Here is an 18,180-nt window from a genome sequence, read left to right as displayed (position 1 = left end):
GTGAGCATTCCAGTTTTACTTTCCTCTTCTGTCTCTAGTTTCAAACAGTCAATATTTAACTGAGATTCATCCACCCTTTTCTCAGCAGAATAACAAAACTGCCATTGAAAAGTACTAAGGCACACATTCAACTATTTCCTTTCGAAAATGACAGCTTAACAAGCTGCTTGGCTCTCTCGTGACTGATTTTTATTAGAAAAATTCACTGAAATAAGTCAAATGAGCACTTGACCAATAGGTCGAGGGTGCGAGCATTCTTTACCTGATTTCCGTTGGACTGGGTCACCTTCAGGGATGCTTCCTGGACCGCGGGGCTGACTGCAGTCGAGTATGTGTACGCAACCTGGGGGATCAGGATGGTCTGTTTGTTGGCCGCCAGCGCTCGCAAGCACGGAACGCTGTTCTGGTCGGCGATGGCCACAATCGTGGGTAACTGGGCAGTGACTGTAGGTATAGCAATATTTATGGGGTTGGCACTTGGTGGGATTACATTTACAACTGGTTCTGAGTCTGTGACACAACTGTCCTTTTGTGGCTCCTTTTTTGCACAAGACAAGTTCAAGGGTTCTTCCTGGACAGAATAAACACTGTTCTGGTAAACACTAGTGATAGTTGACCTTTCCAATAACTCTCCCTGTTGCTTTGGTAGTGAAAGATCAAGAGGTTCGACTTGGGGCTCTTCCTGTGCCCCTTCTGCCGGGTACGAGTAACCCTGTGCGTTTCCGGAGGAGGAGAGGTTGAGGGGGGATGGGGATGATGCGCTGCTTCTGGAACCATTGACCGCTGAGCCCACTGGTAGGACGGGGGAGCTAGTTATCTTCAGAGGACTCTGGAGATTCCTTGTGCCGTCCTGGGATTCATCTGCGTTTGTGGGCTGAGGCTCATCATCGCTCTTTGCAGGGATGTTGGCTTTGCCTGGCTCGGGAGAAGGTGCTTCAGAAGACTGCACTGAAGTCTGTCCCGTCTGCATCTTTTCAAACCACTTTTTCACTACATCCGGCGGTAGGTTCACGGAGTCAGCAATTTTTGAGAGCTCTTCTGCACTTGGCTGTGCGTTCAAAGCATAATATGCTTTCAGAAGAGACAGGAGGTTCTTCAGAGGTGGCTGACTGGGAGACAGACTGCCATCTCCGGACCCCGAGGGAGCGGAGGCCTCGGGCTTGGCGACTTCTGGTGAGGGGGGCAGATGGGGCTGGGCGGGCTGCTTCAGGTCATAGTGCTTGAGCTCCGGAAGCGCGCTGATGTCCCCTGGACAGTCGTCACACAGGAGGCAGGTGCTGTCACTCCCTCCTCCTTCAAAGCTTTTGTCCTTCTCAGATTTAACAGTGAGATCTTCTGGTAACTTTTCACTTTTGCAACTGTTGGCGGGGACTGGATTTTCTTTTTTTAAATTCTGAGGAACAACTTGAAGTTGGCTAGGTTGTTCAAGACTGTAGTTGATGATGATTTTGGTTGTTCCATCTTGATCAACCAGAGGAAGACTGATGGCTGAAATAACAGAATGGCCGCCTTGCTGGATGGATGAAGCACTGATTGTTTCTTGTTCTTTGGATGCAAGATTGGCTTGATTATTCTCCAAAACTTGCCTGATTACATTACCATCTACTGCCACTTTAAGTACATTCTGAATATCACTTAAATTGATACTGATGGGGGACACCAGCCCCACCGTTGGCAGAACAACGGCTTGCACCACACCCTGAGGAGCACTGGTTGCCTGTAAGGGGCCACCACCACTGAAAACCCCATTCTGTAAAGGGGTTGAACAGTTGATTCCTGAAGCAACCACTATGGGCTTGAACTCATAATCCACAGGCTCAGTTTTGATTTGGTTTACAGAAAGTTGTTCTTGGAAGGGCTTATTCTCTATCTTCTGCCGTATCTGTGGTCGCGTGGGACTGCCTGGTGATGCCGAGAGCGATGGTGAGGGACACTGCGAGGTCTTGAGCCCTGTTCGTGGTCGCCCGTTCACAGGCATCAGGCTGATACATTTCTTGCTGCTTATGTGTGAGCTATAGGAACCGGAATGGGAAAAACGTTTCTTGCAGTTTGGGCATTCATATGGCTTCTCTCCTAAACAACAACAAAAAATTACATTCATTACATTACATTATAAAAAATTACAAATTTTTACGTATCCATGTTTTCCCTAAAACAAGCAGTTTTAAAATTTAAAAAGGGGTTACCATGTATGTTTGTAATACAATTTTATTTAGAATCATCACTTTACGTTCAAAACCTATGTAAATGTCATAAACACCAGTAAAACGTGAGTCTGAACTACATGCTAACCAATAAAAGAACCTTCTCAGCATATGTGTCCAACATTTCTGCAAACTTTTAAAAGTTCAAATCATTCTCAAATACCAAAAAATTATATCCTACTCTTTCAAGTAATTTTTTTCTTACCCTGTTTCACCAATTTATGTAATTTTCTATATTTTGTTCTACTTAACCATCTGTAGGAGAAATTAATATTAGAGGAAAGAAAAGTAAATCTCCCATAAGGCTTAACATGTATGAACATCTCGCCTTAACTGTATGAGTCATGAATATCTATCCTTCCCATATCCACAGGTTTCCTCGAAAAGATCTTTTTCAATGGGAAGAAAACTTTAAATACAAGGTATTGTTATAAGCCTTGGCTTATTAAACTGGGATGTATGTACTTCTGGATATATCAGGCAATGTTTTACTGGGTATGAAAAGCATCTTACAGTTTCAATTTTAGTGATAGTGGTTATGGTAATTTAAAACATTTAAATATTAAGACACAGATTAGACTATGTTGCACAAATGCAACGTTTCTGTGAAGTGTTAGGAAACAAACCGAAGACGCTTCCTGCTTACAGAGGCCTTTACGTTGCTTCCCTAAACCTTCCAGGGCACAAGGCATGTATGCTTCTTGGCCACTAGGGATACTTGGACAGAAAATTTTGAGAAGCACCAAGCTACATGAAATATTTACATACAACCTATTTCTTTTTTCCTTTTGCTTTAACTTATAGTTCATCATTTATAATTTAAAGGTTACTGATGCCCATTTTCAGGTAGGTAGCAAACTCCAGGTGTTGTGGGCCGTTTACCTGCACCTGTTACAGTGCAGCTCAGCAGCTCACAGAGATGCTCTTTAAACCTTCTTAGATGAATGAATGGCTATGAAAATTATGAAACGTGACGATGCTGATTATCTACTCAGTAGCAAAATTAAAGCTCATTATCACCACCCCTTTTTTTTGATGTTTATAGCCACTTTTTTTAAAATTGATGTATAGTTGATTTGCAATGTTGTGTTAGTTTCTGGTATATTCAGCTTTATTCTTTTTTTTTGAATTTTTGAATTTTATTTATTTTTTATACAGCAGGTTCTTATTAGGTATCTGTTTTATACATACTAGTGTATACATGTCAATCCCAATCACCCAGTTCATCCCACCACCACCCCCCCCAACACATTCCCCCTTTCTTTTTAATAATTAAAAGGAAAGCAGCAAGAAAGTCAGTGTAAGCTCTGCTAGTAATATAACTTCAGTGTTGTAAACTTTAAAACAAGTGCATTATAGTTTCACAGAAATTTTTCTTTTGCTTTAAAAAAATTTTTTTACAACTTTATTGGAGTATAATTGCTTCACAATGGTGTGTTAGTTTCTGCTTTATAACAAAGTGAATCAGTTATACGTATACATATGTTCCCATATCTCCTCCCTCTTGCGTCTCCCTCCCTCCCACTCTCCCTATCCCACCCCTCCAGGCGGTCACAAAGCACCCATCTGATCTCCCTGTGCTATGCGGCTGCTTCCCACTAGCTATCTCTTTTACGTTTGGTAGTGTATATATGTCCATGCCGCTCTCTCACTTTGTCACAGTGTACCCTTCCCCCTCCCCATATCCTCAAGTCCATTCTCAAGTAGGTCTGTGTCTTTATTCCTGTTTTACCCCAGGTTCTTCATGACATTTTTTTTTCTTAAATTCCATATATATATGTTAGCATATGGTATTTGTCTTTCTCTTTCTGACTTAACTTCACTCTGTATGACAGACTCTAGGTCTAGCCACCTCATTACAAATAGCTCAATTTTGTTTCTTTTTATGGCTGAGTAATAGTCCATTGTATATATGTGCCACATCTTCTTTATCCATTCATCCGATGATGGACACTTAGGTTGTTTCCATCTCTGGGCTATTGTAAATAGAGCTGCAGTGAACATTTTGGTACACGACTCTTTTTGAATTATGGTTTTCTCAGGGTATATGCCCAGTAGTGGGATTGCTGGGTCATATGGTAGTTCTATTTTTACTTTTTTAAGGAACCTCCATACTGTTCTCCATAGTGGCTGTACCAATTCACATTCCCACCAGCAGTGCAAGAGTGTTCCCTTTTCTCCACACCCTCTCTAGCATTTATTGTTTCTAGATTTTTTGATGATGGCCGTTCTGACTGGTGTGAGATGACATCTCATTGTAGTTTTGATTTGCATTTCTCTACTGATTAATGATGTTGAGCATTCTTTCATGTGTTTGTTGGCAGTCTGTATATCTTCTTTGGAGAAATGTCTATTTAGGTCTTCTGCCCATTTTTGGATTGGGTTGTTTGTTTTTTTGTTATTGAGCTGCATGAGCTGCTTATAAATTTTGGAGATTAATCCTTTGTCAGTTGCTTCATTTGCAAATATTTTCTCCCATTCTGAGGGTTGTCTTTTGGTCTTGTTTATGGTTTCCTTTGCTGTGCAAAAGCTTTGAAGTTCCATTAGGTCCCATTTGTTTGTTTTTATTTCCATTTCTCTAAGAGGTAGGTCAAAAAGGATCTTGATGTGATTTATGTCATATAGTGTTCTGCCTATGTTTTCCCCTAAGAGTTTGATAGTTTCTGGCCTTACATTTAGGTCTTTAATCCATTTTGAGCTTATTTTTCTGTATGGTGTTAGGGAGTGATCTAGTCTCATACTTTTACATGTACCTGTCCAGTTTTCCCAGAACCACTTATTGAAGAGGCTGTCCTTTCTCCACTGTACATTCCTGCCTCCTTTATCAAAGATAAGGTGACCATATGTGCGTGGGTTTATCTCTGGGCTTTCTATCCTGTTCCATTGATCTATCTTTCTGTTTTTGTGCCAGTACCATACTGTCTTGATTACTGTATCTTTGTAGTATAGTCTGCAGTCAGGGAGCCTGATTCCTCCAGCTCTGTTTTTCGTTCTCAATATTGCTTTGGCTATTTGGGGTCTTTTGTGTTTCCATACAAATTGTGAATTTTTTTGTTCTAGTTCTGTGACAAATGCCAGTGGTAGTTTGATAGGGATTGCATTGAATCTGTAGATTGCTTTGGGTAGTAGAGTCATTTTCACAATGTTGATTCTTCCAATCCAAGAACATGGTATATCTCTCCATCTATTTGTATCATCTTTAATTTCTTTCATCAGTGTCTTTTCATTTTCTGCATACAGGTCTTTTGTCTCCTTAGGTAGGTTTATTCCTAGATATTTTATTCTTTTTGTTGCAATGGTAAATGGGAGTGTTTTCTTGATTTCACTTTCAAATTTTTTATCATTAGTGTATAGGAATGCCAGAGATGTCTGTGCATTAATTTTGTATCCTGCTACTTTACCAAATTCATTGATTAGCTCTAGTAGTTTTCTGGTGGCATCTTTAGGATTCTCTATGTATAGTATCATGTCATCTGCAAACAGTGACAGCTTTACTTCTTATCCAATTTGGATTCCTTTTATTTCTTTTTCTTCTCTGATGGCTGTGGCTAAAACTTCCAAAACTATGTTGAATAAGAGTGGTGAGAGTGGGCAGCCTTGTCTTGTTCCTGATCTTAGTGGAAACGGTTTCAGTTTTTCACCATTGAGGACAGTGTTGTCTGTGGGTTTGTCATATATGTGGCCTTTATTATGTTGAGGAAAGTTCCCTCTATGCCTACTTTCTGCAGGGTTTTTATCCTAAATGGGTGTTGACTTTTGTCGAAAGCTTTCTCTGCATCTATTGAGATGATCATATGGTTTTTCTCCTTCAATTTGTTAATGTGGTGTATCACATTGATTGATTTGCGTATACTGAAGAATCCTTGCATTCCTGGAATAAACCCCACTTGATTATGGTGTATGATCCTTTTAATGTGCTGTTGGATTCTGTTTGCTAGTATTTTGTTGAGGATTTTTGCATCAATGTTCATAAGTGATACTGGCCTGTAGTTTTCTTTCTTTGTGACAACCTTGTCTGGTTTTGGTATCACGGTGATGGTGGCCTCGTAGAATGAGTTTGGGAGTGTTCCTCCCTCTGCTATATTTTGGAAGAGTTTGAGAAGGATAGGTGTTAGCTCTTCTCTAAATGTTTGATAGAATTTGCCTGTGAAGCCATCTTGTCCTGGGCTTTTGTTTGTTGGAAGATTTTTAATCACAGTTTCAATTTCAGTGCTTCTGATTGGTCTGTTCCTATTTCTTCCTCATTCAGTCTTGGCAGATTGTGCATTTCTAAGAATTTGTCCATTTCTTCCAGGTTGTCCATTTTATTGGCATAGAGTTGCTTGTAGTAATCTCTCATGATCTTTTGTATTTCTGCAGTATCAGTTGTTACTTCTCCTTTTTCATTTCTAAGTCTATTGGTTTGAGTCGTCTCCCTTTTTTTCTTGATGAGTCTGGCTAATGGTTTATCAATTTTGTTTATCTTCTCATCCAGCTTTTAGTTTTATTGATCTTTGCTGTCATTTCCTTCATTTCTTTTTCATTTATTTCTGATCTGATTTTTATGATTTCTTTCCTTCTGCTAACTTTGGGGTGTTTTTGTTCTTCTTTCTCTAATTGCTTTAGGTGCAAGGTCAGGTTGTTTATTCGAGATGTTTCCTGTTTCTTAAGGTGGGATTGTATTGCTATAAACTTCCCTCTTAGAACTGCTTTTGCTGCATCCCATAGGTTTTGGGTCATCGTGTCTCCATTGTCATTTGTTTCTAGGTATTTTTTTATTTCCTCTTTGATTTCTTCAGTGATCACTTCGTTATTAAGTAGTGTATTGTTTAGCCTCCATGTGTTTGTATTTTTTACAGATATTTTCCTGTAATTCATAGCTAGTCTCATAGCATTGTGGTCGGAAAAGATACTTGATACAATTTCAATTTTCTTAAATTTACCAAGGCTTGATTTGTGACCCAAGATATGATCTATCCTGGAGTATGTTCCAGGTGCTCCTATGTTGGCTGCATAAATATTTACAATTGTTATATCTTCTTCTTGGATTGATCCCTTGATCATTATGTAGTGTCCTTCTTTGTCTCTTGTAATAGTCTTTATCTTAAAGTCTATTTTGTCTGATATGAGAATTGCCACTCCAGCTTTCTTTTGGTTTGCATTTGCATGGAATATCTTTTTCCATCCCCTTACTTTCAGTCTGTATGTGTCTCTAGGTCTGAAGTGGGTCTCCTGTGGACAGCATATATGGGTCTTGTTTTGGGATCCATTCAGCCAATCTGTGTCTTTTGCTGGGAGCATTTAGTCCATTTACATTTAAGGTAATTATCGATATATATGTTCCTATTCCCATTTTCTTAATTGTTTTGGGTTCGTTATTATAGGTCTTTTCCTTCTGTTGTGTTTCTTGCCTAGAGAGGTTCCTTTAGCATTTGTTGTAAAGCTGGTTTGGTGGTGCTGAATTCTGTTAGCTTTTTCTTGTCTGTAAAGGTTTTAATTTCTCCATCAAATCTGAATGAGATCCTTGCTGGGTAGAGTAATCTTGGTTTTAGTTTTTTCTCCTTCATCACTTTAAATATGTCCTGCCAGCCCCTTCTGGCTTGCAGAGTTTCTGCTGAAAGATCAGCTGTTAACCTTATGGGGATTCCCTTGTGTGTTATTTGTTGTGTTTTTCCCTTGCTGCTTTTAATATGTTTTCTTTGTATTTAATTTTTGACAGTTTGATTAATATGTGTCTTGGCGTATTTCTCCTTGGATTTATCCTGTATGGGACTCTCTGTGCCTCCTGGACTTGACTATTTCCTTTCCCATATTAGGGAAGTTTTTAACTATTATCTCTTCAAATATTTTCTCAGTCCCTTTCTTTTTCTCTTCTTCTTCTGGAACCCCTATAATTCGAATGTTGGTGCATTTAATGTTGTCCCAGAGGTCTCTGAGACTGTCCTCAGTTCTTTTCATTCTTTTTTCTCTATTCTGCTCTGCAGTAGTTATTTCCACTATTTTATCTTCCACCTCACTTATCCGTTCTTCTGCCTCAGTTATTCTGCTATTGATCCCATCTAGAGTATTTTTCATTTCATTTATTGTGTTGTTCATCGTTGCTTGTTTCATCTTTAGTTCTTCTAGGTCCTTGTTAAATGTTTCTTGCATTTTTTCTATTCTTTTTCCAAGATTTTGGATCATCTTTACTATCATTATTCTGAATTCTTTTTCAGGTAGACTGCCTATTTCCTCTTCATTTGCTTCGTCCGGTGGGTTTTTATCTTGCTCCTTCATCTGTTGTGTGTTTTTTTCTGTCTTCTCATTTTGCTTATCTTACTGTGTTTGGGGTCTCCTTTTTGCAGGCTGCAGGTTCGTAGTTCCCGTTGTTTTTGCTGTCTGTCCCCAGTGGCTAAGGTTTGTTCAGTGGGTTGTGTAGGCTTCCTGGTGGAGGCGACTAGTGCCTGTGTTCTGGTGGATGAGGCTGGATCTTGTCTTTCAGGTGGGCAGGTCCACGTCTGGTGGTGTGTTTTGGGGTGTCTGTGGACTTTTTATGATTTTAGGCAGCGTCTCTGCTAATGGGTGGCGTTGTGTTCCTGTCTTGCTAGTTGTTTGGTATAGGGTGTCCAGCACTGTAGCTTGCTGGTTGTTGAGTGAAGCTGGATGCTGGTGTTGAGATGGGGATCTCTGGAGGATTTTCGCCGTTTGATATTATGTGGAGCTGGGAGGTCTCTTGTGGACCAGTGTCCTGAAATTGGCTCTCCCACCTCAGAGGCACAGCACTGACTCCTGGCTGCAGCACCAAGAGCCTTTCATCCACACGGCTTTTGTCTTGGTTCTTCCAAACAATGCTTTTGTTCAGTGCTTGAAGACTCCAAGAAGGCTCTAAACCAGGGAGAGTTGGTGGCTCCTTCTTTACAGAGAACTCGCATGCCCTCAGAGAACGCTGCCCACAGCAATTTATATCTAAGAAATCAGAACTGGAAGGAATCTAATAAGCTCTCTATATAGCCTCTTTCTCAATGAAGAGTTCATTTTATATCATCCTTGACACTGGCTTTACCTCCTTTATTAAAAGGAGTCTACTGCCCCTGGACAGCTCTGTGGAAGACAGTCTAGTCTGGCTCTGCTGAGGACCATGGATCTGGGTTCAGATTCTGGCTCTGTCACAGGCTGTTTTCTTAACCTTTGTAAGCCTCAGTGTTTTGGTGCATAAATAAATGTAGATACATCCTCACTGGATTGTTGTAGCAGTTATATGAGATTATATAGCAAAACTCAGTGTGCTCCCAAGAAATGTTAGTGATTCCTTACAAAGGCAATGATCAGAGGCTCAGTACTAAGCCAAAGTCAGCTTGTTAGAATGCCTACTTCCTTGTACTAGTTTGCTTCTGATGCCACACAGAATTGGTATAACTTTTCTTCCATGAGCCAGACTTCCAAACTGATGAAGAGCTGTCATGTGTATTCTTCAATTTCCCATGTGTAGGTTGAACATATCTGGGTCTTTCATGCATTCCTCATGGGACATGGTTTTTAGAACCCTTACTCGCTTGTTAACTCACCTCTGGAAATTCTCCAGTTTAATCAATATCTTTCCAGTGGGATGCCTGAAATATGATTCGTTACTCAAAATGCATCATATAAAAATTTCCAGTGGGGGTAAAACAAGGGATATGTCCTAGTATCTCTCTTACTTTAACATTCTTAATTACTCGATGGCATTTTTAGATGAGCTGCGCTTGTTCTCTTGCTCACTAGGAAAATAAGCATATGTAATACAGATTATTTCTGTCTTTACAAACAGGGGTACAAGACCACAGGGGGCACGGCAGTGGCTGTGGAGACAGGATGCCTGCGTCAGAGCCCAGCCCTGCTGCGTCCCAGCTGAATGACTGTGCACACGCTAAGCTTTTGCTGAACCTCCATTTTCTCATCAGTAAAAAAAAAAAAAAAAAGAGGAAATAGTAGCATCCACCTCACAGGGCTATTGTGAGAACTACATGACTTCATGCACACAGCTAACTAGAATGTGGCTGTACAGAGTTAGGTATTCAGTAAGTGCTAGTTATCATTATGCTTACTGGGAATCACCCTGATATTTTACCACTCCTGCAAAGAAAGTCTGCAGAACAGTTATTCTACAGCCAAAGTCACTACGTTTGTTAGAAAAACCCTTGTTTCTAACTCTAACTTCATAGCTTATGGATGATAGCTGAAGCACATCAGCTCGCTTACCAGTCAACCTGGGTCAGTGTTTGTAACCACTCAGCCCTGGAGGTCATATCAGGAGGGTGTGCAGCTCAAAGTTACATGTACTACGAACACTGACTTCTTTTTTTTAATGGCTGGGTGGGTGTTTGGTTGCACCTGATGTAAAAGTTTTCTAGGCTAAAATGACTGTAAGGCCATGGAACAAACCTAGGTTACTTGCTGGGGAGGATTGCAGCCCAGGTGCAGGGGCTCTTTTGCACCCCCTGTGTGTGCAGGTGTGGTGGCCTTCTCACAGCTCAGTTCCCACCCATGTGTGAAGTTCACATGACGGGTGACACACGTCTCTGCATAGGGTTCATTTCATGGGTATCAGAAGAGACCAACTATCCGGGCAATTTTATGGCATATAATTGAGGACCCTGACCCTCAAGGCCTTTTAAAAACTCAGCTGAGATAAAAAATTACAGAGGATTCCTGAAGGATATGCAGTTCATTCATTACTAGATACTCTAAACAGTGCTTTCAAAACTATCTGTGGTGAAGGGTCATTTGTTTTTTCATTAAAAAAATTTTCCCATCTCCTATGGACCAATATTGTATAAAATACAATGAAATTGTCACAGCACTGTCTTGGTATACTAGTTTCTCAATGTATCTGGGATGACACTGAGTAGCCCTGCTTGAACTCTCCCCTTGGAATAAACCATCAGGGAGCCGTAGACTGGGACGGCATCCATCGGCCACCCTGGGACAATGCTTTTTCTGAATTGCACTTTGGTGAACTATCACTGGCCTCTATCGAAGAATCTTATTTTGGAGAGAAAACACTATCAAATTCTCTGCTGTATTATTTTAAGGATATTTCTCAGGATGATATAAATATTTTGTTCTTTATTCTTTAACTTAATTTTTTAACATCTTTATTAGAGTATAATTGCTTTGCAATGGTGTGTCAGTTTCTGCTGTATTACAGAGGGAATCAGCTATACGTATACGCTATACGTATACATATGTCCCCATATCCACTCCCTCTTGCATCTCCCTCCCACCCTCCCTGTCCCACCCCTCTAGGGGGTCACAAAGCACCGAGCTGATCTCCCTGTGCTATGCGGCTGCTTCCCACTAGCTATCTACCTTACGTTTGGTAGTGTATATATGTCCATGCCGCTCTTTCGCTTTGTCACAGCTTACCCTTCCCCCTCCCTGTGTCCTCAAGTCCGTTCTCTACATCTGCGTCTAATTCCTGTACTGCCCCTAGGTTCTTCAGAACCTTTTTTTTTAAATTCCATATATATGTGTTAGCATATGGTATCTGTTTTTCTCTTTCTGATTTACTTCACTCTGTATGACAGACTCTAGGTCCATCCACCTCACTAAAAATAACTCAGTTTCGTTTCTTTTTATGGCTGAATAATATTCCATTGTATATATGTGCCACATCTTCTTCATCCATTCATCTGTCGATGGACACTTAGGTTGCTTCCATGTCCTGGCTATTGTAAATAGTGCTGCAATGAACATTGTGGTACATGACTCTTTTTGAATTATGGTTTTCTCAGGGTATATGCCCAGTAGTGGGATTGCTGCGTCGTATGGTAGTTCTATTTTTACTTTTTGAAGGAAGCTCCATACTGTTCTCCATAGTGGCTGTATCAATTTCCATTCCCACCAACAGTGCAAGAGGGTTCCCTTTTCTCCACACCCTTTCCAGCATTTGTTGTTTGTAGATTTTTTTTGATGATGGCCATTCTGACTGGTGTGAGGTGATACCTCATTGTAGTTTTGATTTGCATTTCTCTAATGATTAGTGATGTTGAGCATTCTTTCATGTGTTTGTTGGCAATCTGTATATCTTCTTTGGAGAACTGTCTATTTAGGTCTTCTGCCCATTTTTGGATTGGGTTGTTTGTTTTTTTGTTATTGAGCTGCATGAGCTGCTTGTAAATTTTGGAGATTAATCCTTTGTCAGTTGCTTCATTTGCAAATATTTTCTCCCATTCTGAGGGTTGTCTTTTGGTCTTGTTTATGGTTTCCTTTGCTGTGCAAAAGCTTTGAAGTTTCATTAGGTCCCATTTGTTTGTTTTTGTTTTTATTTCCATTTCTCTAGGAGGTGGGTCAAAAAGGATCTTGCTGTGATTTATGTCATAGAGTGTTCTGTCTATGTTTTCCTCTAAGAGCTTTATAGTGTCTGGCCTTACATTTAGGTCTTTTATCCATTTTGAGCTTATTTTTGTGTATGGTGTTAGGGAGTGTTCTAATTTCATTCTTTTACATGTAGCTGTCCAGTTTTCCCAGCACCACTCATTTTTTTTATTTTTTATTTTTATTTTTTTTTATTAGTTTCTGCTTTATAACAAAGTGAATCAGTCGATGTGGGACCAGCACCACTTATTGAAGAGGCTCAATTCTCCATTGTATATTCTTGCTCCTTTATCAAAGATAAGGTGACCATGCGTGCGTGGGTTTTTCTCTGGGCTTTCTATCCTGTTCCATTGATCTATATTTCTGTTTTTGTGCCAGTACCATACTGTCTTGATTACTGTAGCTTTGTACTACAGTCTGAAGTCCGGGAGCCTGATTCCTCCAGCTCTGTTTTTCTTTCTCAAGATTGCTTTGACTATTCGGGGTCTTTTGTGTTTCCATACAAATTGTGCAATTTTTTTGTTCTAGTTCTGTGAATAATGCCATTGGTAGTTTGACAGGGATTGCATTGAACCTGTAGATTGCTTTGGGTAGTATAGTCATTTTCACAATGTTGATTCTTCCAATCAAAGAACATAGTATATCTCTCCATCTGTTTGTATCATCTTTAATTTCTTTCATCAGTGTCTTACAGCTTTCTGCATACAGGTCTTTTGTCTCCTTAGGTAGGTTTATTCCTAGGTATTTTATTCTTTGTGTTGCAATGGTAAATGGGAGTGTTTCCTTAATTTCTCTTTCAGATTTTTCATCATTAGTGTGTATATAGGAATGCCAGAGATTTCTGTGCATTAATTTTGTATCCTGCTACTTTACGAAATTCATTGATTAGCTCTAGTAGTCTTCTGGTAGCATCTTTAGGATTCTCTAGTACAGTATCATGTCATCTGCAAACAGTGAGTTTTACTTCTTCTTATCCAATTTGAATTCCTTTTATTTCTTTTTCTTCTCTGACTGCTGTGGCTAAAACTTCCAAAACTATGTTGAATAAGAGTGGTGAGAGTGGGCAACCTTGTCTTATTCCTGGTATTAGTGGAAATGGTTTCAGTTTTTCACCATTGAGAATGATGTTGGCTATGGGTTTGTCATATATGGCCTTTATTATGCTGAGGTAATTTCCCTCTATGCCTACTTGCTGGAGAGTTTTTATCATAAATGGGTGTTGAATTTTGTCAAAAGCTTTTTCTGCATCTATTATCATATGGTTTTTATCCTTCAGTTTGTTAACATGGTGTATCACATTGATTGATTTGCATATATTGAAGAATCCTTGCATTCCTGGGATCATGGTGTATGATCATGGTGTATGATCCTTTTAATGTGCTGTTGGATTCTCTTTGCTAGTATTTTTTTTGTGTGTGTGTGGTATGTGGGCCTCTCACTGTTGTGGCCTCTCCTGTGGCGGAGCACAGGCTCCGGATGCACAGGCTAGTGGCCATGGCTCACGGGCCCAGCTGCTCCGCAGCATGTGGGATCTTCCTGGACTGGGGCACGAACCTGTGTCCCCTGCATAGGCAGGCGGACTCTCAACCACTGCGCCACCAGGGAAGCCCTGTTTGCTAGTATTTTGTTGTGGATTTTTGCATCTATGTTCATCAGTGATATTGGCCTGTAGTTTTCTTTCTTTGTGACATCTTTGGTTTTGGTATCAGGGTGATGGTGGCCTTGTAGAATGAGTTTGGCAGTGTTCCTCCCTCTGCTATATTTTGGAAGAGTTGAAGAAGATAGGTGTTAGCTCTTCTCTAAATGTTTGATAGAATTTGCCTGTGAAGCCACCTGGTCCTGGGCTTTTGTTTGTTGGAAGATTTTTAATCACAGTCTCAATTTCAGTGCTTGTGATTAGTCTGTTTATGTTTTCTATTTCTTCCTGGTTCAGTCTCGGAAAGTTGTGCTTTTCTAAGAATTTGTCCATTTTATTGGCATAGAGTTGCTTGTAGTAATCTCTCATGATCCTTTGCATATCAGCAGTGTCAGTTGTTACTTCTCCTTTTTCTTTCCTAATTCTATTGATTTGAGTTTTCTCCTTTTTTTCTTGATGAGTCTGGCTAATGGTTTATCAATTTTGTGTATCTTCTCAAAGAACCAGCTTTTAGTTTTATTGATCTTTGCTATTGTTTCATTCATCTTTTTCATTTATTTGTGATCTTTATAATATCTTTCCTTCTGGTAACTTTGGGCTATTTTTGTTTTTTCTCTTATTGCTTTAAGTGTAAGGCTAGGTTGTTTATTCGAGATGTTTCTTGTTTCTTGAGGTAGGATTGTGCTGTGATTAACTTCCCTCTTAGAATTGCTTTTGCTGCATCCCACAGGTTTTGGGTAATTGTGTTTTCACTGTCATCTGTTTCTAGGTATTTTTTTATTTCCTTTTTGATTTCTTCTGTGATGTCTTGGTTATTCAGTAGCATATTGTTTAGCTTCCATGTGTTTGTATTTTTTAGTTTTTTTTTTCCTGTAATTGATATCTAGTCTCAGTGTTGTGGTCAGAAAAGATACTTGATACAGTTTCAATTTTCTTAAATTTACCAAGGCTTGATTTGTGACCTAAGACATGATCTATCCTGGAGAACGTTCCATGAGCACTTGAGAAGAAAGTGTATTCTGTTGTTTTTGGTTGGAATGTCCTATAAATATCAATTAAGTCCATCTTGTTTAATGTATCATTTAAAGCTTGTGTTTCCTTATTTATTTTCACTTTGGATGATCTGTCCATTGGTGAAAGTGGGGTGTTAAAGTCCCCTACTATGATTGTGTTACTGTCGATTTCCCCTTTTATGGCTGTTAGTATTTGCCTTATGTATTGAGGTGCTCCTATGTTGGGTGCATAAATATTTACAATTGTTATATCTTCCTCTTGGATTGATCCCTTGATCATTATGTAGTGTCCTTCTTTGTCTCTTGTAATAGTCTTAATCTTAAAGTCTATTTTGTCTGATAGGAGAACTGCTACTCCAGCTTTCTTTTATTTCCATTTGCATGGAATATCTTTTTCCATCCCCTCACTTTCAGTCTGTATGTGTCCCTAGGTCTGAAGTGCATCTCTTGTAGACAGCATATGTTTCTGTATCCATTCAGCCAGTCTATGTCTTTTGGTTGGAGCACTTAATACATTTACATTTAAGGTAATTATGGATATATTATGTTCCAATTACCATTTTCTTAATTGTGTTGGGTTTGTTATTGTAGGTCTTTTCCTTCTCTTGTGTTTCCTGCCTAGAGAAGTTCCTTTAGCATTTGTTGTGAAGCTGGTTTGGTGGTGGTGAATTCTGTTAGCTTTTGCTTGTCTGTTAAGGTTTTAATTTCTCCGTCGAATCTGAATGAGATCCTTGCTGGGTAGAGTAATCTTGGTTGTAGGTTTTTTTCCCTTTCATCACTTTAAATATGTCCTGCCACTCCCTTCTGGGCTGCAGAGTTTCTGCTGAAAGATCAGCTGTTAACCTTATGGGGATTCCCTTGTATGTTATTTGTTGCTTTTCCCTTGCTGCTTTTAATTCTTTGTATTTAATTTTTGATAGTTTGATTAACATGTGTCTTGGTGTGTTTCTCTTTGGATTTATCCTGTATGGGACCCTCTGTGCTTCCTGGAGTTGATTATTTCCTTTCCCATATTAGGGAAGTTTTCAACTATAATCCTTTCAAATATTTTCTCAGTCCCTTTCTTTTTCTCCTCTTCTTCTGGGACCCCTGTAATTCGAATGTTGGTGCGTTTAATGTTGTCTCAGAGGTCTCTGAGACTGTCCTCCATTCTTTTCATTCATTCTTTTTTTTTATTCTGCTCTGCAGTAGTTATTTCCACTATTTTATCTTCCAGGTCACTTATCCGTTCTTCTGCCTCAGTTATTCTGGTATTGATTCCTTCTAGAGGATTTTTAATTTCATTTATTGTGTTCATCATTGTCTGTTTGCTCTTTAGTTCTTCTAGATCCTTGTTAAATGTTTCTTGTATTCCCTCCATTCTATTTCCAAGATTTTGGATCATCTTTACTATCATCACTCTGAATTCTTTTTCAGACTGCGCTTTTCCTCTTCATTTGTTCGGTCTGGTGGGTTTTTACTTTCTTCATCTGCTGTGTATTTCTCTGTCTTCTCATTGCCTAAGTTCCTGCGTTTGGGGTCTCCTTTTCACAGGCTGCAGGTTCTGTTTTTGGTGTCTGCTCCCAGTGGCTAAGGTTGGTTCAGTGGGTTGTGTAGGCTTCCTGGTGGAGGAGACTGGTGCCTGTGTTCTGGTGGATGAGGCTGGATCTTGTATTTCTGGTCAACAGGACCGTTGGGGTGTCTGTGACCTTACGATTTTAGGCAGCCTCCTTGCTAATGGGTGGGGTTGTGTTCCTGTCTTGCTAGTTGTTTGGCATGGGGTGTCCAGCACTGGAGCTTGCTGGTCGTTGAGTTTAGCTGGGTCTTAGCATTGAGATGGAGATCTCTGGGAGAGCTCTTGCCAATTGATATTACGTGGGGCTGGGATGTGTCCGGTGGTCCAATGTCCTGAACTTGGCTCTCCCACCTCAGAGACTCAGGCCTGACACCTGGCTGGAGCACCAAGACCCTGTCAGCCACACGGCCTTTTGGGAAGTCTGTGGCCTTCTGCCAGTGTTCTGTAGGAGTTGTTCCATATGTAAGGGTTGTGCTTTTTACAGTCACTCTGGGTCTTGGTTACTAACTGTAGTTTTCTTACTTCCTAAACCTTAGGGTCTAATTTGTGGTCACTTCTAGTATGTGCAAAGGATTTTATATATTCCTTTTTTTCTCACGTTTACTTCATGCCTGTCTTACTTTCTTAACTTTATTTTTAAATGTTTTTAAAATTTTTGCTGTATTAAAGGTGTACAAGCCTCGTAGTAAATAATTTTAATAATAGGAGACATAAATCACATAATGAATGGAGAGCAAAGCACAGTGGGAGTTTTGGTTCTATGATGTGGCCTAAATTTGCCTTATCTTTTAAAGCAGCAGCTTACTGTTAGCTTATACAAAGCTCTTCACCATCAAAACTCCTCAAGTTTTTCTGTAGGTATTACAGATAGTAGCTCCCTACTTGATTGAGGTTGAGTTTTGAGTATCAATGTGGGATTCTGTGATTATTAACTTCTTGTTTCTAGACTTATATTTTAATGTTTGGTGTGATCTGTGCATCCCAACTGCGTATCATCTATAGATCTGATAAATCCTTCTTATATGACTGCAAATAGGACCATATGACATTCATTTTGTATGTGAATCTTACTTTAAGCTTTATTACCCCAATTTTAATATTTAAATAACCCCCTTGAATTAGCTATATCTCTATCAACAACTTCAAATCATTTCTGATAAGACAGGAGGTTATTAAAAATATATTATTGATGTAACACCTATTTTTCTTAAACTGTTTCAAAAATAAGTTTGCAAGAGGAACTCATTCTACAAGGCCAGCATCAGCCTGATACCAAAACCAGACAAAGACACTTTGTAAAAATTTACAAACAAACTCATAGAAAAAGAGATCAGATCTGTGATTACCAGAGGCGGGGTGGGGGGAGGGGGAATTGGATGAAGGTGGTCAAAAGGTACAAACTTCCAGTTATAAGATAAATAAGTACTAGGAATGCAATGTATAACATGATAAGTATAA

The 18,180-nt window shown here is 39.5% G+C and overlaps 1 protein-coding gene across 2 annotated transcripts in view; it reads right to left on the bottom strand.

Annotated features, from left to right (window-relative positions):
- Positions 1 to 18,180, bottom strand: part of ZEB1 (zinc finger E-box binding homeobox 1) — a 195,329-nt gene that overhangs the window by 4,342 nt on the left and 172,807 nt on the right. For both annotated transcript variants that reach the window (XM_081230059.1, XM_081230060.1), the window contains exon 7: positions 263 to 2,073. In XM_081230059.1, coding sequence (XP_081086185.1) covers positions 263 to 2,073 — 1,811 coding nt within the window. The remainder of the gene's footprint in view (positions 1 to 262; positions 2,074 to 18,180) is intronic.

The sequence above is a fragment of the Mesoplodon bidens genome (assembly GCF_964165515.1).
Source record: "Mesoplodon bidens genome assembly, chromosome: 3".
Classification (NCBI taxonomy): Eukaryota; Metazoa; Chordata; class Mammalia; order Artiodactyla; family Ziphiidae; genus Mesoplodon; species Mesoplodon bidens.
This window is presented reverse-complemented; position numbering and strand designations above follow the sequence as displayed.